A 23,606-nucleotide genomic window follows, 5' to 3' on the forward strand; every position below is an offset into this window, starting at 1 on the left:
CCCGTTCTGCTTCACAAGAAAGTTTCACCTTTAAAACAATCTCTCGGCCAATCACTTTTAATAACTTTTGGCATGATGATTACAAAATTTGATCAATAAATACGAATAAAAACATAAGACACTCAAAACTTCACCTGTCACAACAACTCCAATGCGGCCCAGACAGCATTATGTATTTTAAATTTTGTTAGGATTAGTTTAAATTTTGGCCACGCGCAGACTTAACTGGCGCGCACCCTACTGTTAAAGCATCTCCACTAAGCCGGGCTTAGTAAGCCCCCTACACGAAGTGACTTTGCCATAAGTCTGTCCCTCTAATGTCAAACGAATTTGTATAGAACAATGTATATTTTATGAAATTCCACTTTTTTCTGCTGAGCTACCTTAAAATAAAATATTTCATTTTGAACGATGCTTTCATGGTCTAAAATTTAGCTGCAGGATTCGTATGTTTCGTTCGTTCGTATAGTCGTTCATCGGGTATTTGCTAAAAAACATTTTTTTATGAATATTTATAATTAGGAGAATATCTTTGTACCAAGTTACCTATCAAAGTATAGCCGCTAGGTTTTTAATTGATTTTTAGGAAACAATTTCGTTCACTTGTTTCTTAAATAAAATATCGTCTACATCACGGAAATTTGCAAAGATTTTAAAAATCAGGGTTGCCGTTGCGCATCTTGCCGCACTCTTCGCAGCCTTGTTTATAACGTAAATTTGTCAATTAAATGTCAAATTGAAGCTAATTAGGTATTCTATTCTCTAATTTTCTATCATTTATATTTATTATCATATATGATTCCTTAATTAAATCTGGCCGCAAATATGAGTGGCTGGCTTGGTTAAAGATGATAAATATTTAAGGTAGAGTGAACGAGAGTTAACGCATAACATCATTTGTCAGTCGAGGATAGTAATTGCCGGCTGTGTGACGCTTTTGAGCCATGCGTCAAATGTTAGTGTTTTACGCCTTTTGACCGCCAAGATCACCAGGCACCTGTAAGAAATATGTCAAAATGTCCATCCATTATTTCTACTACTTTAAACTGTCTAACCATTTGACGCTTAAGTTAGTAGGTCACGCTCGTCGCAAATTGCAAAGTGACTTTGTCTAGTATTAAACAGAAAACTAACAAGTTTTCTAGGCTAATGCACAAACAGTGTTAGAGCCAAAGGGAAAAAAAAAAACAAGTTTTCTACAAAGTTCAAATAAGTAATCTCAAATGTGATTTTGGCTGGCAGGCTGGTAATCGCTAATTTTCAGATCACAATTGGTACTATTCGAATTTCATTATTATTACTCTCTATTCTTTAAAAAAATCGTGATCTTGAATAATAATTGTGAAAATAACTTGTATATTTTTCTATAGGAATTCGAGTTGTTGCGCTTTTTCAGTGTTAAGTACCAAAAGTCAAAATTGAAGAAGAAAAGCAATTAATGCTTCAAGGACACAAATCCCGTGAAAGTGTTAAAAAAATTAAGCCAGATTCTGCAAGGGTGTTTATGTTTAGCTGTACAATTAAAAATATTAAATCTTAATCCATAGAATTATTTTAACTTATGCATACAGCTTTGCAAATCTACTATAAGTAAGATGGATAACTACACCCATATAGTTAGCAATATATACTATATTACTGAAAATATACCAGGTCCTAGTGAAATTAGCTCTGAATATAATACACTTATTGATGATTTTAATTCACAAATAACCCGACACTGTCTATGTAAATTATGTTCAAATGACTGTCCCTGTGTGACCATTTACAGAAACAAAACACATTTGGATAACTATAATGATTTTGAGTCAGTAATTTCTATATCAGAATGTAATGATTGCTGTTCTTGTTCTATCATTTGTAACAATCGCACTGTTCAACGAGGCCCTATGAGAAATCTTTACATTAAAGAATGTGAATTTAAAGGATATGGTTTGTTTTGTAAAGAATTTATTTCAAAGGGTTCTTTTATTTGTGAATATGCTGGTGAGATTTTGACTAAATCTGAGGCAGATAGAAGGCACCATTCTAATAGCTTACAAAATAAAATTAATTACATTCTAAATTTAAAGGAAATTGTTGATGATAAAATTATTGAAACATATGTAGACCCTAGTATTTTTGGTAATATTGGACGATATATAAATCATTGTTGTGAACCGAATTCAATTATGATACCTGTTCGTGTCAATTCTATGATACCAAAATTATGTCTATTCAGTTGTTTAAATATTGAACCTCATACAGAAATAACATTTAATTATGGTGCTAATAATAAAATTTTGCCTCACCAACTGAAATTGGACAGAAAGAAATGTTTATGTAATAGCTCTAACTGTCTTGGTTACTTGCCTCTTGATCCATAAAATTTATTATTATTTAAGAAATAAGAATATGTACATATTTTTAAAATGTTGAAATAGGTATGATATATTTTAGATGTTTAAAATAAAAAAAAAATTGTTGTTAATAAATATTCTAAAGTTATTTTATGCAACACAAACATAGTTATGTTAAAACAATGTTATATCCCTATTAAGTAAAGATGTACATTGGGAAAAAGTAATTTTGCTAATGAATGAATGTAATGAACTAAATTTTCCTTACAGGAAAACAGGAATGCTTTCTGTCTTGTTCTTACTAGTTATATGTATATGCAATAACTTTGATACAACTTTTTGTAAGGAAGATTCCAATGGCCAAGGTAAGAAGCTAATGGTTGACACTTTGTTCATTGTTGTTATTTATATCATTCTTATGTCTTTGTATTAAATTTAATATAAATAAATAAATGAAGGTTGCATTTTTAGTCAAATTTATTGTTATTGTTTAATGTCACAATTTCAGAAGTACTTTTGTGCCGGAAATGTGGCACTGATTTGGTGGACTCATACTATTTACTCAATAAATTAAGTCCAGGTGCTAATAAAGTAGAAAAACAGAGCATGTTTGGCAAAGAGAATGTTACAGTACAAACACTAATAAACCCTTTTGGAATCAACTTTGAAATAATTACTAGCGAAAAAGCAAACTGTAAAAACATTGGACCTGTAAGTGAAATCCCAATTCCATCCTTATTCAGTCAAAAATTTATTAAGAGTAAATCACTTTCCTAAATCTTAAACATATACATATATGTTTTAAAGATTTCACTTGAAACTACATTTTTTTATTTAAGAAATGGTGAGAATTAAAACGATAAATCATTTTTAGAGTCAAGGTGCTGATTCATGGTTTCCAGGATACACTTGGCAAATTTGTGTTTGTCCACACTGTGGCCAGCATATAGGTTGGACATTCACAAGATCAGAATCAAATTCTAACATTGAAGATGGTATGAATGTAACTGATGTGAATTCATTCCATGGCTTGATATTAAAAAATATCCTTGGAGAAAATTGTAAGTACAGCACATATTCCATATCAGTTTCAGTCAATGATTAAGTAATCACAAGAATATGCAAATGTTGAACAATAAAATAAAACCCAATGATATACCATACAATATAAACTACGACTCAATTAATTACAAATTATTTTCAGTTACGGACTCCCTGATAATGCTGCCGAAAATTTATAACATGTAAACCAAAAACCTACATAGACAATTATTGATTTTATAGTTTTTTAAAGTTAATATATGGTATTTTAGAAAGACAGTTTATTTATTCTTAGTTTTTATTTCACTCTGTAAAAAAGTCTTATTACTACAAAACAACAATGTATCAATCTGTTTTTAACAGCAGCTGTCATAAAAACTTTAATATATAAATTTAAGACAAAAACAATAAGCAATAATTTACAGTATGTACTTAAAGGTGAGTCACTGCATATTGCAATATCTATAAGAAATTACATTTTTGCATGGTAAAGATATATACTACATCTATATTAGGTGAGTTACAAGCTCTTATATAACTAACATATTCTTTATCAGGTTTCTGTAGTAATGAGCTGTTAGCTATTAAGGACCTAACCTACCTATAATAGCTTAAAGGTAGTTAATATTTAATACAAAAATCTTGTTTACTTAGTTTACACATGTTTAGTACAAAACAAAAACATTACAGATGTCAGAATATAGTAGTTTTATGTTATATTACTGAAAATTCAAGCTTAATAGATTCAGTTTGATCTACTTCAAGCCATAGCAAATCTCTGATGTAATGGTTGTTGTGTTGTAGCAGGAGTAGGTGTGAAATTTACACCTGCCGGAGTTTCACTTGTGTTACTACCATAATTTTTACCTTGAATAGCAGCAATTTCTTGCTGTAACTTTGGGTTCAGAATTTGTTTGTTAACAAACTTTCTGCCAACTCCACGATTACTACCTCTCCCTCTCCCTCTTCCTCGAGACTGTGTTGATCTTTTACTTGCATTTGACCTGTTTGACCTGTTTGAACCTACTGATTTTGCACTTCCTGGTCCACCTCTTTTGCGGACACCTCCATATTCATTGTTAAGTTGTGCTAATGTTTGCTTACTTAAATAATTGCTATTGCCAACACTGTTTCTACGTCTTTTAACAAAATCATTAGCTACACTGACTGTAAGTTGAGAAGCAGATCCATTAAATGAGTTGTTTCTGGACCTAGTGAATGTCTGTGATCTTATGACATTTGTTCTCTGTTGTTCTTGAAGAATTTGATCAGATCTAAGTCCTACATTACTGTATTTATTTCTTGTTGTAAAGCCACGACCTCGTTTTGCAATACCACGCTTAGCAACAGCCAAGGGTTTAAAATTGTTAGTCATATTTCCCTTTCTATTAACCAAACCCAGTCTGCTATGTATTCCACTTTGCAAACGAGACATAGAATTAGAGCGCCTTAGTTGAAACCCACCTGCAAAGATTTTTTATATACATATAGTAATCAGGAGAATTAGTTGTATTTATCAATAAATTACTAGATTATAAGTTAATAATCACCTCTATTTGCTCTGTTAAATCTGAGAAGTTTTGGCATTTCATTATCTTGTTTTTCCAGACCGGCTCTTCCTTTAGGAGTTAAACCTCTGATCTGGGAACGTGATCTAGATGTTGATCTTGCTCTAGAATTTGATCTACGACGTTGCTGTGAACGAGACCTATTTCTGGATTGTGATCTGCCTCGAGATTGAGACCGACCCCTTGGCTGCGCTGCACCTCTAGGTCCTCTAGAACGAGAGCGTGAGCGCTGTGGACCATTTGGAGTTCCTGATCGAGATTGTGAACGCCCTCGGTTAGCGGCACCTCGTCCACCACGACCCCGTCCTCTACCTCTTCCACCGCCACGACCACGGGCTGATCCTCCTCTTTTTGTCTTGTTTTGTTTTATTATTTCATCTAAAACATTTTATTAATAGCAACAATTAACACAAAGCACTTTTAAAACACCTCATGGTCTTACATTGATTTTACGTACCTAAAGACATATTGACAGTGTCTGCCATTATGCAGAATTAATTTGTCGTGGTACACAGTAGCAAACGTGTAGTTTGTTTATATATTGAAACCAATTATTGTCTAAATATGACTAATTCATCAACAGCAAAAGTAAGGTGATTCTTGACACCTTCAAAACCCAACAAACATGAAATTTTCGTAGATTTCTAAGATGGAGACTCTATCCACAGATGAGTTTGAACGCAGAAGCACAGGCGCAGAATTTTAAGATTGCGTATTGAAAATAATTAATAAACTGTATATCTACCGGAATCTCATAGCTTAGGGTCTAGGTTACCAGGTCATAAAATTTAAAAAAAAATATCATAGCTTAGGAAAAATAAGATTTTCATATGACAATGGCAATGTCAAGTGTCTCCGTCAAAGCAAAGTCCGCCACAAGGGGGCTTAGTCGAGACGACTTAACTGTAGTGTATGTAGAAAGTCGAATACTATTTACTACTAAATTTCGGTAACGAACCGTCTTTTTCATACGACGAGCACTTTCTACAACTCTGTGGCAATTTTGACTCTAATCTATGGCGTCTATAAATCAATTATTTATAGAGACAAACAAAAATATTTGTATTTTCGTAGTTCAACTTTTTCAAGTTTTAATTTAAATTATAATTATACATCAATATAAAATATTATTCGTTGGTGAGTTTCTTAGAATCGTCACAATGTCTTTTTTTAAAAATGTTACATCGGGTTTTAATATACGTAGTCGAGATACCATTCTTAAAGAATCATTAATAAATAACTTGTCGGAGTGCGTGAAAGACATTCAATACAATAGCCAATTTGAAGAAAATTTTCACAGTGTCTTGGGTTCAACGGATTCAACAAACACACTGTGCATGGCATTAGAAGCTATATTTTTGCATGGTTTAAAAGATACGTTTTTACGAAAAGCAAAAAACGTAATTTCTGGAGATCCAGACTATCGGCCGCAGTCAAGTTTCTGGCCACTTATTTTAGTACTGTCCCATCGTCAAAACATTGATCAAATATCTGCGTTACCCCAAATTAATACTGAGATAGGACAATGCAGAGCATGGCTTCGTATAGCACTCAATGAATGTTTACTTTCATCGTACATGTCTACTCTTTTAAAAAATATATCTGCTGTAAAGCCATTCTACAACAGAAGTGCGTTTGTCTGTGATTCTGAAGTCCTTGAAGTGGCACAAAAGGTAATACAAGGATTAGAAACATGTGTTCAGTTTAATTTGCCAACAAACTCTAGTCTTCTTAATCAATGGCCAGAGCAAGTATTAATGCAAGCTGGCATCTGGGTACCAACTATGAAAGTGGCTCCTATTTCCGCTGGTTTGGATGTTGCTAGCACTTTGTCTGATGATACAAAACCAAAGTTAGCATCAACTCCAAACAAATCATCCAAAGTTACAGGTTTAGGTAAAATGTGGGCTTTGAATGAAGATGAAGCTCTAGATTTTATACTGTCTAAGGATTCGGGAAAAACTGCAAGTAATGACAATGAAACAGAAATTGAAAACCAAACTTATTTAAATCCTGAAATTGAAAATATTGTTAAAGAAACTGGGGAAGAACCTAGTCATGTGATGCAAGATTCAATTCAAATATATGGCACATCTGTTGACTCTGAGGGTTTTGTTGCTCCTAGTGATGTTGTTATAACAGGAAATTCTTTAAGTGGAAAAGGTTGGTCTAAAGATTTGAATGATGATAATGAATCTGTTAACTCAAATTCATCTCATGGGAGTAGTATGATAAAAACTCCAGAACTTAAGAGTCTTTCATCTCTTATTGATAACTCAAACTTGTATGTTGAAACAAACACAAACACTCCTAACTTAAGAGATATTATGAAAGATATTCATAAAGAGTTAAAAATTACTACTGAAGATAATGATGATTGTCAATTGATTATTGAGGAAAATGTTCCTGACGATCCATCATTACATAGCTTAGATTTTGAGGTCATATCAAATTCAACAGGTTCATTTACAGTTAATGAATTACAAAAAATGATAAAGCAATTAGGGCTGCTATCTAGAGAAAAAGGTCTAGATAGTCAAAACTATCAATGTCATGGTTGTCAGGATCTCTTAGGAAGTACAGTATCAAAGGCCAAAGTTTGTGGTTATACTGGAGAATACTTTTGCTCTAATTGCATGGACGCTAATGTATTCATTATTCCTGCTAGAGTTATTCATAACTGGGATTTTAAAAGATATCCTGTTTCTAAAAGAGCAGCACTATTTCTTTTGGAATTTCAACATCAACCATGGATAGATATGAAAAAGCTGAATCCAAAAATTTATGTTGGAGTGTCAGATATGGCAAACTTGCAAGAATTAAGAGTTCAATTAAATTTTTTAAGAGCATACATATTTACCTGTCGGGAGCCTGTAATTGAAGAATTGCAGAAACGTGTGTGGCCAAGGGAATATTTGTATGATCATGTGCATTTGTATACTATTTCAGATTTGGCTCAAATACCAAATGGATCTTTAGTATTGCAATTGGAAAAAGTTGTCCACTTTGCTAAAGGTCATGTTTTAGAGTGCTGGCTCTGTAATCAGAAAGGCTTTATATGTGAGGTTTGCAGAGACCCAAAAATATTATATCCTTTTGAAACTAGTACAACATTTAGATGTGATCAGTGCTCAAGTGTATTTCATTCTAAATGTTTAAATGTCACTTTGCCATGTCCTAAATGTAAAAGGAAGCAAGAGCGTTCAAATGATTCATCTTTAATTGATGCACTACATAGTCTTAAATTGAAAAGTACTGATAAGTGAAATGTGTAGTATATTGCTACATTGGAAAATAGTACTGTTGTTGAAAAAGGAAGTCAAAATTGGCCATGAAACCTAGTTTGTGTCAGTTCGGTGTAAAATAAATGTTTATTAATAGATTTAGATAGAAATAGGAAAAGTAGAAATAATATTAATTTGAGAAATTATTGGATTAAAAATCCTTTTGTAGACCTTCACATGATTAGCATGTTAATTGTCTCTATTACAGAATTGTTATTAAAACTGTATGTTTGTCATAATGAAATTAGTGAAAGTAGTAAAATTTCACATATAGTTCTAGGTAATGTAGGATAGATTTACTTATCTGGATATGATATTGTATGTATAAAAATAATGCCAAATGTTAATATATTATCTCTTGTTAGTTATTAAGTTAATTAAGTTTTATTGTAATTTAAAGTTTATTTAACAAAAAATATCAAGATCAGTTGTTTGGCTTGTATAACATTGTTTACTTTACATATTTATTTGCATAATAAATACTTATCTTCAATATTTAGTGACTATCAACTCCCCCAAACAAATATACAAAAAACATAACTTATAGAAATTCCTTATTACTGAAAATAAAGAAATATATAAGAAGCATTTAATAAGCACTTATACAAATACTAATGTAGCTTTTGTGTACTTATCTAGTTCTATTTAAATTTAATATATCATTAAGAAAATTATCTACATTTTCTTTCTTATTATTTTTACTTTTACTGCTCTTCAATCTTTGGCTTATGTCTTGGGGCTCATCTAATGAATATTCTTGAAAACAATCGTCTAGCAGTTTTTCTGGTTCATCTTGTTTCTTTGCCTTTTTTTTAGGCTGATAGCTTAAGGAATCTTTATCAAAGTCCAATGGTACAATTCCTAGATCACCACTATAGCGATTTTTTGCTACTTGTAAATATTTTTTTCCTCTAACTGCCGTCAATCGTTTATCCTAGAATTAAAATAATCTTTTGTTAAGATCATTAATAGTACCTCGTCTCTAATATTTCTAAGATTAACACACATAAATTAAAAGGGAATTCTGCACATGCAGTTATGACCGGCACCAATATTGTGTAAATGTTGGTTAATTATTATCTTCTGAATTCAATCCATACTTTTAATTTAAAAACGCATAAAGAAAATTTTATCATAACAAAAATTACCTGAATAATTAATACATTGTCAGCTTCCTGTGATGCCTTTGCACTGCCAAAAATAGAGCTAGTCGACAGGTCCTCGGAATCTCTTTCCTATAAATATTAAAAACTATTACAAGAAGACATTTTGCTTGAAGGTTTAAGTAAATATAATAATAAGATTATCAAAACATAGGGCTATGATAAAACTTATTTCAGGATTAAAAGTTTTTAAAGACACTGACCCTCTGTTATTTGATATAAGGTTACGCAAGGATACTGTCCAATACAGGTAAATGGTAATACGACGGGAAAACAAATTTATTATTTCCATTGCAAAAAGGAAAATATTGTCTCTATCTATTGTTTGTCTTTTTCTGATTTCTTTATACTCATCGATAGGCATATTCTTTATAAGAGTTTGATCATCCTATTGTATTATTTCAAGTTTTGATATCTCATAAATCACGGATTACATAACCACCTGGGTACATACCTTTCTAGGATGCATAACAAGTGTAACGTGGCAGTGTCTAGCAGTAGCAAAGGTTCTGAATGCAGCAATTACTGCGTCTTGCCGCAAATATCGGTCACCTTCTCTTTCCTCTCCCAGGCCGAGCATGAATTGCACGTTGTCTACTACCACGTGTGAGATATCGTACATATAACGTGCGTGTTCTACGGCCTGTATACAACATTTACTACGTATAAACCCATTGAAATTTTCGAATTTTTGTTTTCTGATATTTTTGGCTTCTTATCTATGATTACTTACTTCCATTACGACTTTGATCGGTTGTTGTCCATGAAACGCGAGGAAGAAGACAGGAAGTTTCTGAAATTCATCAGCGAACTTTGGAAATTCGTTTAGATTTTGTTCTAAGGGCACTCCCGCGAATTGTTGCAGCATAGTACGTGCTAAACGAAAATTGCGGATTTCAAAACTACCCCATAGCGTTGTTACCTTTAACAAATAGATATAACGTTTATAATATGAAGATCAGCCATACAATAGCTATCAAGAGTTTTTAGAACGCAGTTATGAAAAACATTTTTATTCAAATTAAGTTCTGCTTATCCAGTACACTCCAGTAGTAGTGGTAATAGAAAGGGCTGAATGTAATGCGCTTCATGACGTTTCGTTGGCTATTAGAGGTCATGCTGCACTGTTAGAGTGAACCTCCTACGGCAGACTTGATCTGATCAGGCCAAAGTGACGACTAATCACCACGCCAATATACATGTCCGAAGGATGCGAGATTCTACTGTTGAAAACAGACACTGCTTAATACAGAGTTCTTAAAGTACCGTGACGTTTGTATATTGCTTTCTCCTCTATTTCTATTATATCTCATATATATCTTCGGCCTTTCCAAATCTCGCAAGGTCCACGCTTCAAATGTCTTTACGAACCTATTTTTCGTGGCTTTTGTTATATTGTGGCTGTCTTATATTTCATGATTTCTCTAAACGTCCAAAACCCTTTGCTATCATATGTGTTGATTTCTTTTATTGCTGCATTGGTAGATATTGTCTGACCGAGTATTTAGCTACATATTTTATAATATTGATGTTTAATAGTATATTAATATACCATTCTATAATAATGATTTTTTCATTCTAAGATAATTAAATTTTTTTTCCAGTCAAGTTATTGACCATCTCCAGTTTATTATTAGTGTGAATTTATCCCAACTTAATTCTGACTCAACAACTGCCAAAAATAGTTTTTGCAAAATTAGTTTGATAGTTTACATTCTGTTTTTAAGATATACAGTTGCGGTTCTATATTCTGGGTTGCTTTGCTATCGGTCTGACAAAGAAATTTGAAATACAAACCCCTTGCTGTGCAAGATCAAGTGACATCTCGGCACAAAGCGTGGTCTTCCCACATCCTGTGGGTCCCGTCATCACTGTGAGCTCTCCTCGTCTATGCCCTCCCAGCAATTTTGTAAGGGCTGGAAACCTTTTCCATTTCACTCCTCTCACCTATAACATTATTATAAGATGGTAAAATTGCTGTCTTATAATTTTGTTTATGGTCAAATCTAAAACTCTAACTGATCAGAAAGCAATAGTAGATTAATGTGAGCATTATGTGTTAGCGAAGATTGGCTTGTTATTATTTTTTTTTATTGAAATCGTAAAAGTGTCATAATATCTTTGCAATTATAATTCACAGGGCAAGCTATCTTCATCATTAAATTTTTAGGTAAAGGTTATATTATGTTCATACCTTATCAATGTTTGTCAATTCCGCAAAAACATCGTCCCTTAGCGAGGCAAATGTGGTAATTGATCTATGTGAAGCTGGTTTTGCTTCTGACACAAGTGTTTTTAAAGATAAATTAGCTGAGGCTGCTTCTGATGCAGTTACCAAGCCATCAGTGGGTCTAAATAATCAAATTCATATAATTATGTTTTCTAGAATTAAGAATATATATATTGTCTCTCAGAAAGTATTGCTTTTGGGCAAATAAGCCTTTTGTGAATAAACAATAATTTACCGAACAAAAAAACATCTATCTTCGCCAAGTTTCTCAGCAACTGCTCTCATATTCTCCCAATCACCCCACAAGCAGAGCTTTTGGTATCGTTCCAAAACAGGAAGCACAACAGGTGGCAAACTACAGTTGCTCAACCATATTAGTTTACCTGAAACATGAAGTGGTTAACACACAAGATTATCATTGCAATTTTGAGTTTTTGAGAGAATTGAGAAAATCACTTTGAATGGATGTACTACTAGTTTTGTTAGGATCCTGGTTTTATTACTAAAGAAACAATAAATATTGTAGTTAAATTGTAGTTTCTCATAAACAAAGCCTAGTATGAGATTAAACAACCAGAGAGCATTTTTTAAAATATGTAATACTTACAAAAAGTTTACTTAATGGAAAACATTATTTAAATCAAATTAATCCACTAATTATGTAAGTTTTAGTATAACTATTTACTTAAAATCTTCTTACCAGCAACTTTATTAGAAGCTAAGCTTAAAACATCCTGAATACTTGGCACTAAAATAGCCTGATCAGTCTTGAGAGTTTTAAAAGATCGACATGAGAAAAGCCCAGCTAGATGATGACCACAGGTTTCTACTTCTTCCTCTCTACCTGCTTGTATTTTTCTGTATCCAATAATTGTATCCAAAGAATTTTTTAAAGGAAAATATAATACTGTCCGATCCTTGGATACTTGTACATCACATAGTACCTTGTGGGCTTCAGTGTGGTACTGAAACATTTTTTTTTATAATATGTATGTCTATTTATTTTTATTTGTTTAAATCACTAGCAAACTTTAACTTACAGGAAACTCAAATAATCTAAAAAGATCCAAAACTTCATTTTCACTTAGGTTCAATAATGAGGTAGTTTCAGCAAGGAGGTTCTCCCAATGTTTATCAAATTTATATTTATCTTGTTGCAACTTATCAAAGTAATCCTTTATACTGCCTTCCACTTTCGACTTCTTTATAAGTCTTTCAAGAATATTCCAATCACCGTGTGCATTGCATTTTGGGCATAAAAAGTAACCTGTAACATTAGAATTGTCATCTAATTGTTTGTAAGGAATGCGGGTAAAACTTACTTTCATCAGATAATAGGAATCTACAGGTATCTTAGTATGATTGAAAACGTACCTGTTGTTTTGTTTATGTACACCTTACTATCTGGTTTATTTTCTTCGTTAAGGCAAAGGGAGCACTTAGTGATAAGGGACGTAAATCCATCTTGCACCGCAAAACCTTTTTGCCGCATTAGTTTTCGAATATCAGGCAATGATATTTTCGGAATATCATTTATTCCTACATTTTGTATTTGTCGCAATAAACCTGCATTACATGTATTATTGCTAACATTTAAGAAATGTCTTACTGTTGTAAGTCTTAATATTTTGAACATATTTATTGGTATTTCATAAGATGTATTAGGTCAACAATTCAATAATTACAAAAAGTAAATTTAATATAATAATAAAAACGTACAAATGTAAATTAATATTGTATATAACCTAAATTCAGGTAATGAAAGTTTCAGCAATGTTTGTTTACATTTTCTATTTTTTGTTTAGACAACCAAGCCTTCACCACAGAAATCTACAGTCCATTCCTAATCTTTGTTTTTTTTTTTAAATAATTTATTCGTCGGATCCTAATCTGTGACCCAAGGAGTGTTGCTAATGTTACATTTTCTAAACTGGCCTATAGTTTTCTGCCAAATTGTTTTAAAGTTGAGCAAAAAGTTTTCATCTCTCGGATCAATTTATTTTTGATTCCTCCACTTGGATTTTTTCTTGATGTGTATGGATTTTTTTCTGTAATTTTAAGAAAACGTCGGATTCATTCCATATAAGTTTGTGCTAAAAATATGCAAGAGAGCAAAACTTAAAGTTTAAATTGCTAAACAACAATAAATATTTTTATCTATATATAATTATAGACAAAGTATACAAAAATCACAACTACACATTTAGAGCGAACAGATCTTCAATTTATATGAACTAAACTGTGCAATATCGCTTAACAATGTTGCCAGATCAGGGAGTTTCCCCCTAGATTTAGGGGTTTTTCAACCGAGTTAGGTACAGAATAGGGAGAAAAAATGTTTAGGGTTTTTTTTGGGGAAATTTCAAAAAACACACCAAGTACAACCTGTACTGTTTTTCTATTGTATATTATGCTCCTAATTTTGGAGCTAAATTAAAGTACGAACAGACCGTAAGAATAGGATCCGTGTGTCGTGTCGTGTTGCATTGGCTTTTAGGTTGTACTTGTGGCGATCCAGGTTTGAGCCACATGTGTCCTAAATTATGATGATTGAGGGGGAACTAACCCCCCCCAGGGTTCAACTGGTGAGGGCATCCTAGGGGATTTCAGGTGAGAAATCAAAATAGTCTAGGGGTATGCCGCCAACACCATCTGGCAACACTGTCGCTTAAGTCAAATTTAATTCCTATTGTATGCTGTGGTTATATGGTTGAGTTGTTGGTCAAGGAAATCACAGAAGTTTGTTTTCTTTTGGACTTGGAATTCATTTTATCAATCACTTTCAATCTTTTTACTCCGCAAATTCCACAATTTATGAAATATTTCTATAATGAAGAGTTCAGGCAGAAGTATAGATTAACGTATCTAGGACAACCAGCATGTACTCTTAGGGGTGTATTGTGTTATTGTATCGACTAGTAGATAGTGTCTTTTTATCAGAAAAGATGGGGATTATGTACGAAAAACGACCTCTGAAAAGACCTCGATTAGGCCCCCCTGACGTGTACCCACAAGAACCCAGGCAAAAAGAAGATGAACTTACCTCAGCAAATGTAAAACATGGCTTTACAACAGCTCCACAATCTAGTGATGAGTTTGGAACAGCCAGAAATTTTAATCATTCTGCTTTCGCTACCAAGGTAATTAATTGAAATTCTATATAATGTCCAGAGTGTCACAATATAGAAGTATTAGATGGGATCAATTTATAAATAATAATGTCAAAATTATATTGTTTATTGTCGTTTCAGATTGGTCAGTTCTTTTCTGGTATACTTTCCAAGAAGGAAGAACTCAATACATTACCTGATTGTGGAAAAAAAAGGCAACAAGTAAACCCTAAGGATAATTTTTGGCCTGCCACAGCAAGAACTAAACCACAAATCGAGGCCTGGTTTAAAGATTTAGCTGGTACTTAGTCTAGGGTATTACTATTTAATATTTAATTAATTCTGTATTGTAATTTATATATTTTCTTGTGTGCATTAGGTAGCAAGCCATTGTCAGTGTTAGCAAAAAAGGCCCCAAATTTTAACAAAAAGGAGGAAATATTTATAACACTCACTGAGTACCAAGTGGCAATGCCCAGAGCCGCATGGTTTATTAAATTAAGCTCTGCTTACACAGTTGCTGTTTCTGAAGCTAAAATTAAAAAGAGGCAGCACCCCGATCCAACAACAGGTTAGTTTAAAATTAAACAAAATAACTGTAGATTACACTCATTTAGGAAGATACATAAATTGAATTGTAGTTATATTTATGTTGATTGCTCTTAAGTTCTTGGCAATTAATTTTTCCCAATCATCTAAAGTTTTACCAATTGCTTCTGACCTTAAGCCTCATATCATCATTAATTTATTTCTATGATTTTTTTATTGAATACTTTACAAAAGGTTTAATTGTCTGAATATATGAAAAATTACCTTTTAGAATGGACAACAACATTAATTAAATTTCTAAAGGATCAAATACCAAAGTTAGCTGAATATTATCAAAGTGGTGTAGGAAATATTTCTGACAAAACTCCACCATCTCAATCAGGTAAGCCATAAATGGTTCTCGTCTCAACTGAATCTTTTTTATTTTTTTTAATATATGAAATGATATCTTACAGGTCAAGGTACTCCTAGTCACAATATATCAGGACATCTTCCAGGCAGCTCAACACCCAATTCAACTACATCAAGTTCAATGCACTCTCCCGGGAGTTCTAGCTGTATGGGTTTTTATTTATTGTTAAAGTTTTAATAGTTTAATAGTGAGGCCACAATGTATGAGAAAGCACTTTATTGAAGCTAGATAATTTTTAAACAATAAGTCTGTATCATTTTAGTATTAGGTTCATCAACACCAGGACCAGAGAGCACAGACTGGCGTCAAGCTTTAAAACAATGGAACTATTGTTGCCGTCTAGCAAAGTACCTTTTAGATGAGGGCTTATTAGACAGACATGATTTTCTCAGTTGGATTATTGAATTACTTGATAAAAGATCTCTTGATGATGGTCTACTGAGTTAATTTATTTTGCTATTTTAAGAAACATAGTAACTACCACAAGCATACAATGTAGCTATGAAATTAATTTTATAAACCTACTTATTTAAGTTCAAGTATTATGTAAGCAAGTTTATTGAAGTTTCTCTTCCCTCCCCCCTCTACTTCTCAGCAAAATACATATTAATTTTTGTAGGAATAATGTTATAATAAAAAAATTTATCTAATTTATAATGAAAATAAAGCTAATGTGTGTAAAACAGTAAATAATTGCTGTTGACATGACATAATCACTAAATTAGAAAATCAATGAAACCTCAATATGGTGCTTACAAAATACTTGAACGACCCCATATTCACAAAATTATTATTATAGAACACAAAAAATATAATTATACTACTCATAAATGTAGGTAGACGTCTGTCTTATTTTGACTAATTTCTATATCAAATCTATTGATTATAATTAAAACATTTATTACAGGTTGTTTCTCCCTTTGGCATTACAATACATGTGCGAGTTCGTCTGTTGCGAGGGTCTATCACGCCGCCTTGCTACCACTTGTGCTAAGAAATGTGCGGCCATATGTTCAGTTCTCTCTGAAACAACACTTCGTACACTTAATCAGCCGGCTGTTTTTAAAAATGATAGAAATACAGGTTAGCTTACTTCTAGTTAAACCTCTTTTTAAATTTTATAATTGGCAATACATACTATGATGCTTACTATTCTCAATTTACTTGTATTAAATCCAGTACCTGGATGACCGAGCTTTGCTCAGTATTTATCTATCTTTTGATTAATTGTGTTTTTTGGAAATTACATTTAAGTACGAATTACACAATAATAAAATGATGAAATATGAATAATATTTTTCGATCCTACTGACAGAATAATAAAAAATAAAACACGAATAGAATGACATTTTCTAGAAATGATTCTTAGCTAGATCGATTTATCGCCCCCGAAATATATATATACAAGAATTGCTTGTTTAAAGATATAAGATAAATAGATTGGCTGCTTTATGTATTATTGTTTGTTTCAGATATAAATTGTGACCCACTCTCACCAGTCGAAACAAATGTTGATGTCAAACCGAATATAAATCAAATAAAACGATCTGCGACTCCCGCAGATCAAAATCACGGCACGCCAAATCCAAACCATTCCCTTGGGACTCCAAACCCTAACCACTCTTTGGGCACACCCAATCCCTTGGGAACACCTAATCCGTCCCAGCCGATGGAGCAAGTTAAAGAAGAGAATGAGTCCCCGACACGGGACACTAAGACAACGTTGAATACAGTTATAACTGCATCTCTTAATCCAGTGCAAGTTGGTTTTGGCGAAATATTGAGTTGTTCCTTTCATAGAGATGTTATAATTCAGTTGGGCACTATATTACAGGTGAGTTTTAGTATAAAATCTTGAGTTTTTTTGTTAATTTAAAATTTAATATTGTTTGCGGGTTACCATTGAATATACCTCTTTAGCAGATATAGACGTGAATTTATTACATTGTTACATACCCACGATTCTCGCTAACTATGATTGCCGAAACGTACTGGAAACAAACTTATGTTAATAAAGTTTGATTTATTTTAATTTTCAAGTTTTGTTGTACTTGAGTTACCTTTAAAACAAATAAAAATAAACGTAAAGTACTATTTCAATTATGACACTCAGAACCTTGCAAACAGATTATGAATGTAAATTTTAAATGAATTTACCTTGTTTTCTTGGATAATTCGGACCACCATATTATTGAATCAACTCCGGTGGTGTCTGTATCTTCTAAGTGACTAGTATTTTTCTTTCAGATTATATGTATTGAATGTCCCACTGCTATGATTTGGTCTGGGTGTGGGTCGGCCCTTCAAGGCTCGCCTTTAGACATTCTTCCTTTACCACCATCGGCGTTGCCCATGCCTCATATGGATTCAGAAATTACTGAAGAGCATAAACGACTGGTAAGTTTTAAAATAAATACCTTATCTAAAATGGGTCAAACATCCTACAGAAAATTGGGTTATGACGCATAAGTGAATACGGCCCTTAGTGAATTCAACAATAAGAACTAACAATTAGTAAAAAAGAAGAGTGTTTGTACTGATGTACACGTGTTAGAAGTTATACTTTTTTGGCGTATGGAAAAAAATAACTACAATGCTTGCAGTGATTAACGATAAATATTAAAATTAAAAAAAGATTTTGTTGAAAACACCAAAATAATATTTATTTATTCCCACGGTTTAATTGTACCGTTACGAAACATATGTTCTAAATATACATATCGATTTCCGTGCCACCTAGACCTAACTTTACGATGTCGAATTTATGTGTTGGTGTGCGCGCGCATCGTAAATATTCGCTCTCATCATTTTTCTCCCTCGCGCCAAAAGTATAAATTCAAAAATAAGAATTGATAATTTAAACAACTAAATAAAAACTTTCAGTGTCCAAATAGATGTTTACATAGATATCTTTAGTGTTAGCTGTCTATGTGAGCTTTTAACACACGCTCGTACCGTGAAAGAAACCACATGCTTTAGGATCAAAAGTCGATCACGTATCAGGCACAAAAGGTTGATCATCTATTTGCATATGAGAAAAACAAATGATCACGTACAGAAATCTGAACCACCTAAAAGTTAAGCGCCACTGACACCAGATATACATCATTTGATCCCAATAAAATAGTTTTAGGTTTTTATTAAAGTGCACATCATCGTTTGTATAATGCATTTTGTACAGACTTAGTTTCAATAATATATACTGTTAATATAGATTAGTTAGTTCGTATTAGGTGCCCGCAACACTACGCTTTTTTCTATTGACTAGCCCACAACAAATATATCAACCTCTGATTTAACTGATGAAACTTTATTTCTGTAGGTGTATGAAGCAGAACAAGAAATTTCTGCTAGAAGTAAGAAAGCGGAGAGCAAATGGTGTACAGATAAATGGCAAACTAGTTCGCAAGGTTAGTTTATTTTAAGGTTTAAATAATTATAACGTAAATTACTGTTTTAAAATTAGTTAAAGTAATAACTACTGTAGGTGCCTTCCACTAAACTCTTTTTAATTTTTTTTCATGAAATGGCACCACTACGACGACACTATTTTTGTTGTAAAATTATTTATAAATTTAACTCGCTCGCTCATAATTAATCACTATACTTCCCTTAGTACTAATTACTTTTGTTTGGTCTCTTTGTGAGAATAACTTTTGACTTACAAACTTAATTTCAGCGCGTGTACTAGCGGTGCTTGAAGCCCTAGACCGACATTGCTTTGATCGTGTCGATCCAAACAATAATTTAGATACGCTATATAAAGAAGTTTTCGCCAATTGCACTTCGCCAAACAAAGATGGGAATCAAGATCCTAAAGACCCCGTAAGTACTTAGAAAATTAATAATAATAATACCAAGCTATGTTTGATTTCATGATAAAAATGTATAAAATAACATTCAGTTTAGTGGAGTTTTTACATTTGTAAATTTATTTCATTAAAAATATAATAATCTTTTGTCTTTGTTGCGTTATTTGGGCGTGACAGGTTTTATAAAATTCATTAAAAATTTGTAAAAAAAAATTTCACGAGTTAAAATCACGCGTATTAATTTACACGATAGTAGAATACAGACTACGTCATCAATTAAATTTAATTTCATAAATAAAAATGGACCTTAAACGTTTACGCAGATAACGTTAACGTAGATTTCCTTAGGTCCGTTTTTTTATAATTCAGAGATAGGCAAACACAAATTTAATCATTAAAATTATTCCAAACCAAATCCAATCTATTCTTTAAAATGGAAATTTATTAGTTGTATAGTATATTTTAACAGTTTTACGACAATTTTCTCCACAACACTCTTTGTGAATATAATAAATCTTGGAAACGTCGAGTTAATCAGTCAATAGTTCTCACACATTGACAATATTTGTACCAGGAGTACGTATGTTCGTACGCAGTAGTGCGTGTACTATGCGAATGGGCCGTTTGCGGTGCACGTTGGGGCGAGCATCGCGCTATGGCCTCCGCTGCTTTACTTGATAGAAGGCAGCATCATCATCACCATCATGAGCATCAAGGTAACACCAGTTCTAAATTTGGATAACACAATTAAAATTATATAATAAATTTTAACAAATTGACAAATGTATAAGTTTCTAAAAATTATTTTCAAACGTTATTTTAGAGTTGTTTAAAACTTTCAGAAATAATTTCGTCTTTATATTGCATTACGTTCAAATGTACTTATTTACGAGGGTTGTTTTAGTATTTATTGTTAATTGTTGTATCCGCTTAATTTTTAAATAATATCTGGAATGTTACATAGTTTTGATAGATAGAGGGACTGAATAAAAAAAAGAAATTTATAAAATTGCTATGAGTAGATTGTAATCTATAATAACATAGACACTACATATTATAGACGATTGCGCTAGTTTGTATGTAGTTTTGATATTTACATAATAATCTAATGTAAATTTTTATTATAGTTAAAATTCAGTATTGATTTTTTATTTGTTTTACTTTACAAAAAGGGTCTGATGACAAGGAATCGATCAGTTCCGCAACGGGACTCTACAATGGTCCACCAATTTTCCAGAATTTATTGCTTCGGTTTCTAGATAATGATGCACCAGTCTTAGGTAATTTTAAATACCATAAAATGTATTATTTATTATTATTATTTAAATTTGTTCCGTATTATTTGATATTAAATTTGAATGATGAAGTCTCTGAAAACACTGGTAATCATTTTAACATTTTTTAGTCCATTTAATAATATAATAATAGTGATTCAAATTAGTAAATTTTAAGTATGTTTAGATTGGTGAAAGACGTTGGACAGATTTTTTTTACCATTTATGTTTCATACTTATGACGAAAACATTTAATACTACAAACTATTGTAACACCTTTTTGTCGTAGTTGTAAGGTGTATATTACAATGCCATTGTTATTGTGTTCTATCTCTGCTTAGGCAAATAGTAATTGACTACTTACTATATATATACTTACTACATAGAAGGCAAGTAATGACATTATTAGATTTTTAATTGTGTTTTATAGATGAGAGTCCGAACGCGCCACCGGGAAATCGGCAGCAATTTGCCAATTTGGTTCATTTGTTTGGTGAGCTAATTCGGAGAGATGTGTTCTCCCACGACGCTTATATGTGTACATTAATCTCACGAGGTAAATAAATAATATGACCGTAAAAATATTTACTTAAATAATTTGTTTATAATTAGGATCCAGAAATGTCTAACTTTAATGTCTCGTTAAGTAAAAAAGCGCTCACAGATGACATATGTAAATTTATTTTTTAATTGCACACAATTATATTAAGTCGTTATTATAAATGAAGGAGGGGAAATATTAAGAGTTATATGTGTTTTTAGTAAAAGATTATAATTAGATAATATATTTTATGACATATCCTGAGACTTACGAAATATACACAAAAAACATGAAACTGCAATTGCAGAAGTTACGTTGCTAACACTTGTCACGAGATAAGGGTTGATTGTGTCACGAAATTGTGAAAATTAATAATGGTCTGTTTGTAGGTGACCTTATTTCACCGACGGAGCCCATAGTTACTTCAGGTTCTGGGAATCACACAGTAGCCCAACCAGTGAATAGCGCGGGCACAAATCATAACATGGACGACGACATTTTCGCTGGTATCGATTTGAAACCTAAAATGGAGGTATGTCTTTGTGCTGAACATAAATTTGTTTCTATTACAAAATAGATTTACTATTTTTAACATAATCAGATTGTTCTCCGTCATAGAGAAATGTATCAACAAACAGTTATTATATAATGTTATCTAAACTTTCGGCAAAATTTCGATGAAGCAATATTGCATGATAGATCTACGCAAGAATACAATGGGACCACCTACCCACTAAGGTATTTCCGAACCAATTCGACTTTGGGACTTTCAATAAAAGAGCTTACCAATTCTATAAGCCCAGCACGCACTTGCGAACCTTCTGGCAATGTGAATGTCCATTACTTAACATCGAGTGACACTCCGAATTGCCCTGTTATATAAAAAAACCTAGAGACATCTGTCGATAATTATGTAAACTAAACTGTCAATGTCAAAGAACTAACTTATAGATAAAAAGGATGTTCCTTTTTATATCTATAAGTTATTCGCTTTTACCATGCACAACGTGTTTTAATTAAAAAAAGTTTATAACGGTGTAACTACGTACACGTACTAAGAACTAAGCGCGTTAGTACGTCACTAATGGATTAATAATAATTATAAACAATTCTGTATTTGTTTTGTTGTAGATTTAAAAATGCTTAATATTAGGTTGATATTAAGTATATTGCACACAATGTTAACAATATATTTTAAGTTGTTTGTATAATTCAATATAGGAGAATGTACGTATGGATCTAGACGACTCCAAAATCGACGACGATTTGGACAAATTACTGCAGCATATCAAAGAAGATCAGCAGAATTCTATGGACGCACCAGATAGCCCGAAAGATCCAGGGGAACCCTCCCATAGGTAATTGATTAATTTATGTATAACACTTTATTGGTATTCCGTCTTTGCATAATATCAAAACCTCATTTTATCATATATATTTAGATGTGAAATTTTAACAAATAACTCTCTTTCGCACTTGTTATATAATTGTTCCAATTTTATTTTTTCACAAAATTACACTATACATACACAGTACTAAACCAACACGATAATGTCAAAAATAATAATAATATTCAATTTATAAGAAACACAAATTCCGCTACTGTGAACTGATGTGCAAACATATAAAGATGTCGATAGTGTCGCAGACAGCATTCAGTAAGCGCAACGTCTTTGGTAACGGGGAACAATGCAACAGACTGGTTCTGGCCTTGGTATCGCAAAAAAAAATCGCCTTCTCCATTGTGCATATCCCCCAGGTACAAAGAAACCAAGTTCTTGGAGAACACTTGGATTGCTGACCACATTTACAGACTTTAGGTGCTAGAAAGATAGCAGTAAAGTTTTGTATTAATAAAATATTTTGATTTTAAAAATTAATCTCCGAACGTTATTTTAAATCTAAGAATGTTTCGTTGGTATATTTAACTCTTCATTTATTTATTGATAATGTTTGCTGTACGTAAGTTGAAAAAAAAAATCCTAGTAACAAAAGATCTGTTAACGAATTATGTGATAATTATTTCCAATTTATATAGGACTATCCTTAAATTAATACAGAACTTCTACGAGTGAATATTCAACTCTAGATGAATAATTGGAACTTTAATTTTTAGTGTTAACTCACCAATGATGGGCGCCGGCGGAATGAGTATACCAGGTATGCAGACTATTGGAATGGGTCCCATGTCCGTCCCAGGTATATTTATTGTCTTCCAATGTCTTCTAATAGCTTCAATAATTTCTTTTACGTGTAATATGTAAAAATAACTTTTTTTGTTAT

The 23,606-nt window shown here is 32.2% G+C and overlaps 5 protein-coding genes across 10 annotated transcripts in view; 3 read left to right on the forward strand and 2 right to left on the reverse strand.

Annotated features, from left to right (window-relative positions):
* The first annotated feature begins 929 nt into the window (after positions 1 to 929).
* Positions 930 to 3,659, forward strand: LOC111001183. Its single transcript, XM_045630625.1, has 5 exons — positions 930 to 955; positions 2,610 to 2,704; positions 2,848 to 3,050; positions 3,214 to 3,400; positions 3,544 to 3,659. Exons 1-5 carry the CDS (start codon positions 945 to 947, stop codon positions 3,585 to 3,587), a joined length of 540 nt encoding a protein of 179 aa, XP_045486581.1. The 5' UTR covers positions 930 to 944; the 3' UTR covers positions 3,588 to 3,659.
* Positions 3,660 to 3,761: 102 nt separating this feature from the next.
* Positions 3,762 to 5,697, reverse strand: LOC111001182 (serine/arginine repetitive matrix protein 2-like). The gene is made up of 3 exons (XM_022270946.2): positions 5,406 to 5,697; positions 4,931 to 5,326; positions 3,762 to 4,844 (listed from the first exon to the last, which is right to left on the reverse strand). Exons 1-3 carry the CDS (start codon positions 5,431 to 5,433, stop codon positions 4,141 to 4,143), a joined length of 1,128 nt encoding a protein of 375 aa, XP_022126638.2. The 5' UTR covers positions 5,434 to 5,697; the 3' UTR covers positions 3,762 to 4,140.
* A 162-nt stretch (positions 5,698 to 5,859) lies between these two features.
* Positions 5,860 to 8,562, forward strand: LOC111001187. Its single transcript, XM_022270954.2, has one exon. It carries the CDS (start codon positions 6,109 to 6,111, stop codon positions 8,212 to 8,214), a length of 2,106 nt encoding a protein of 701 aa, XP_022126646.2. The 5' UTR covers positions 5,860 to 6,108; the 3' UTR covers positions 8,215 to 8,562.
* Positions 8,563 to 8,656: 94 nt separating this feature from the next.
* Positions 8,657 to 13,434, reverse strand: LOC111001188 (mitochondrial DNA helicase). 2 transcript variants are annotated; one of them, XM_022270956.2, is made up of 11 exons: positions 13,345 to 13,434; positions 13,000 to 13,191; positions 12,666 to 12,892; positions 12,326 to 12,590; positions 11,861 to 12,008; positions 11,590 to 11,746; positions 11,193 to 11,342; positions 10,129 to 10,317; positions 9,850 to 10,038; positions 9,381 to 9,467; positions 8,657 to 9,166 (listed from the first exon to the last, which is right to left on the reverse strand). In XM_022270956.2, the coding sequence occupies exons 2-11, from the start codon at positions 13,115 to 13,117 to the stop codon at positions 8,864 to 8,866; spliced, it is 1,833 nt and encodes a 610-aa protein (XP_022126648.1). In that variant the 5' UTR covers positions 13,118 to 13,191; positions 13,345 to 13,434; the 3' UTR covers positions 8,657 to 8,863. The 2 variants fall into 2 exon arrangements, with proteins under 2 accessions (XP_022126648.1, XP_022126647.1); XM_022270955.2 differs by lacking the exon at positions 13,345 to 13,434 and having other exon boundaries at positions 13,000 to 13,331.
* An 877-nt stretch (positions 13,435 to 14,311) lies between these two features.
* Positions 14,312 to 23,606, forward strand: part of LOC111001185 (mediator of RNA polymerase II transcription subunit 12) — a 28,179-nt gene continuing 18,884 nt past the window's right edge. For 4 of the 5 annotated variants that reach the window (XM_045630313.1, XM_045630315.1, XM_045630317.1 and 1 more), the window contains exons 1-17: positions 14,312 to 14,765; positions 14,877 to 15,036; positions 15,115 to 15,306; positions 15,556 to 15,666; positions 15,740 to 15,841; positions 15,959 to 16,139; positions 16,604 to 16,779; positions 17,169 to 17,530; positions 17,944 to 18,093; positions 19,019 to 19,106; positions 19,376 to 19,521; positions 20,083 to 20,224; positions 20,681 to 20,788; positions 21,213 to 21,338; positions 21,713 to 21,855; positions 22,545 to 22,681; positions 23,440 to 23,522. In XM_045630313.1, coding sequence (XP_045486269.1) covers positions 14,571 to 14,765; positions 14,877 to 15,036; positions 15,115 to 15,306; positions 15,556 to 15,666; positions 15,740 to 15,841; positions 15,959 to 16,139; positions 16,604 to 16,779; positions 17,169 to 17,530; positions 17,944 to 18,093; positions 19,019 to 19,106; positions 19,376 to 19,521; positions 20,083 to 20,224; positions 20,681 to 20,788; positions 21,213 to 21,338; positions 21,713 to 21,855; positions 22,545 to 22,681; positions 23,440 to 23,522 — 2,602 coding nt within the window. In that variant the 5' untranslated portion in view covers positions 14,312 to 14,570. The remainder of the gene's footprint in view (positions 14,766 to 14,876; positions 15,037 to 15,114; positions 15,307 to 15,555; positions 15,667 to 15,739; positions 15,842 to 15,958; positions 16,140 to 16,603; positions 16,780 to 17,168; positions 17,531 to 17,943; positions 18,094 to 19,018; positions 19,107 to 19,375; positions 19,522 to 20,082; positions 20,225 to 20,680; positions 20,789 to 21,212; positions 21,339 to 21,712; positions 21,856 to 22,544; positions 22,682 to 23,439; positions 23,523 to 23,606) is intronic. The other variant, XM_045630316.1, reaches the window with a different exon arrangement.

The sequence above is a fragment of the Pieris rapae genome, chromosome 12 (genome assembly GCF_905147795.1).
Source record: "Pieris rapae chromosome 12, ilPieRapa1.1, whole genome shotgun sequence".
Taxonomy (NCBI): domain Eukaryota; kingdom Metazoa; phylum Arthropoda; class Insecta; order Lepidoptera; family Pieridae; genus Pieris; species Pieris rapae.

Coding starts and splice junctions, on each gene's coding strand:
- LOC111001183 (XM_045630625.1), top strand. Junction 2,705..2,847: donor GGAAGATTCCAATGGCCAAG/GTAAGAAGCTAA, acceptor TCACAATTTCAG/AAGTACTTTTGTGCCGGAAA. Junction 3,051..3,213: donor ACTGTAAAAACATTGGACCT/GTAAGTGAAATC, acceptor AATCATTTTTAG/AGTCAAGGTGCTGATTCATG.
- LOC111001182 (XM_022270946.2), bottom strand. CDS start 5,433: ATGGCAGACACTGTCAATATGTCTTTAG. Junction 5,327..5,405: donor CACTGTCAATATGTCTTTAG/GTACGTAAAATC, acceptor AAAATGTTTTAG/ATGAAATAATAAAACAAAAC. Junction 4,845..4,930: donor ATTTAACAGAGCAAATAGAG/GTGATTATTAAC, acceptor AAATCTTTGCAG/GTGGGTTTCAACTAAGGCGC.
- LOC111001187 (XM_022270954.2), top strand. CDS start 6,109: ATGTCTTTTTTTAAAAATGTTACATCGGGTTTTAATATACGTAGTCGA.
- LOC111001188 (XM_022270955.2), bottom strand. CDS start 13,261: ATGTTCAAAATATTAAGACTTACAACAGTAAGACATTTCTTAAATGTT. Junction 10,318..11,192: donor TTGATCTTGCACAGCAAGGG/GTTTGTATTTCA, acceptor TATTTGTTAAAG/GTAACAACGCTATGGGGTAG. Junction 9,468..9,849: donor TTGTTATGCATCCTAGAAAG/GTATGTACCCAG, acceptor TAATATTTATAG/GAAAGAGATTCCGAGGACCT.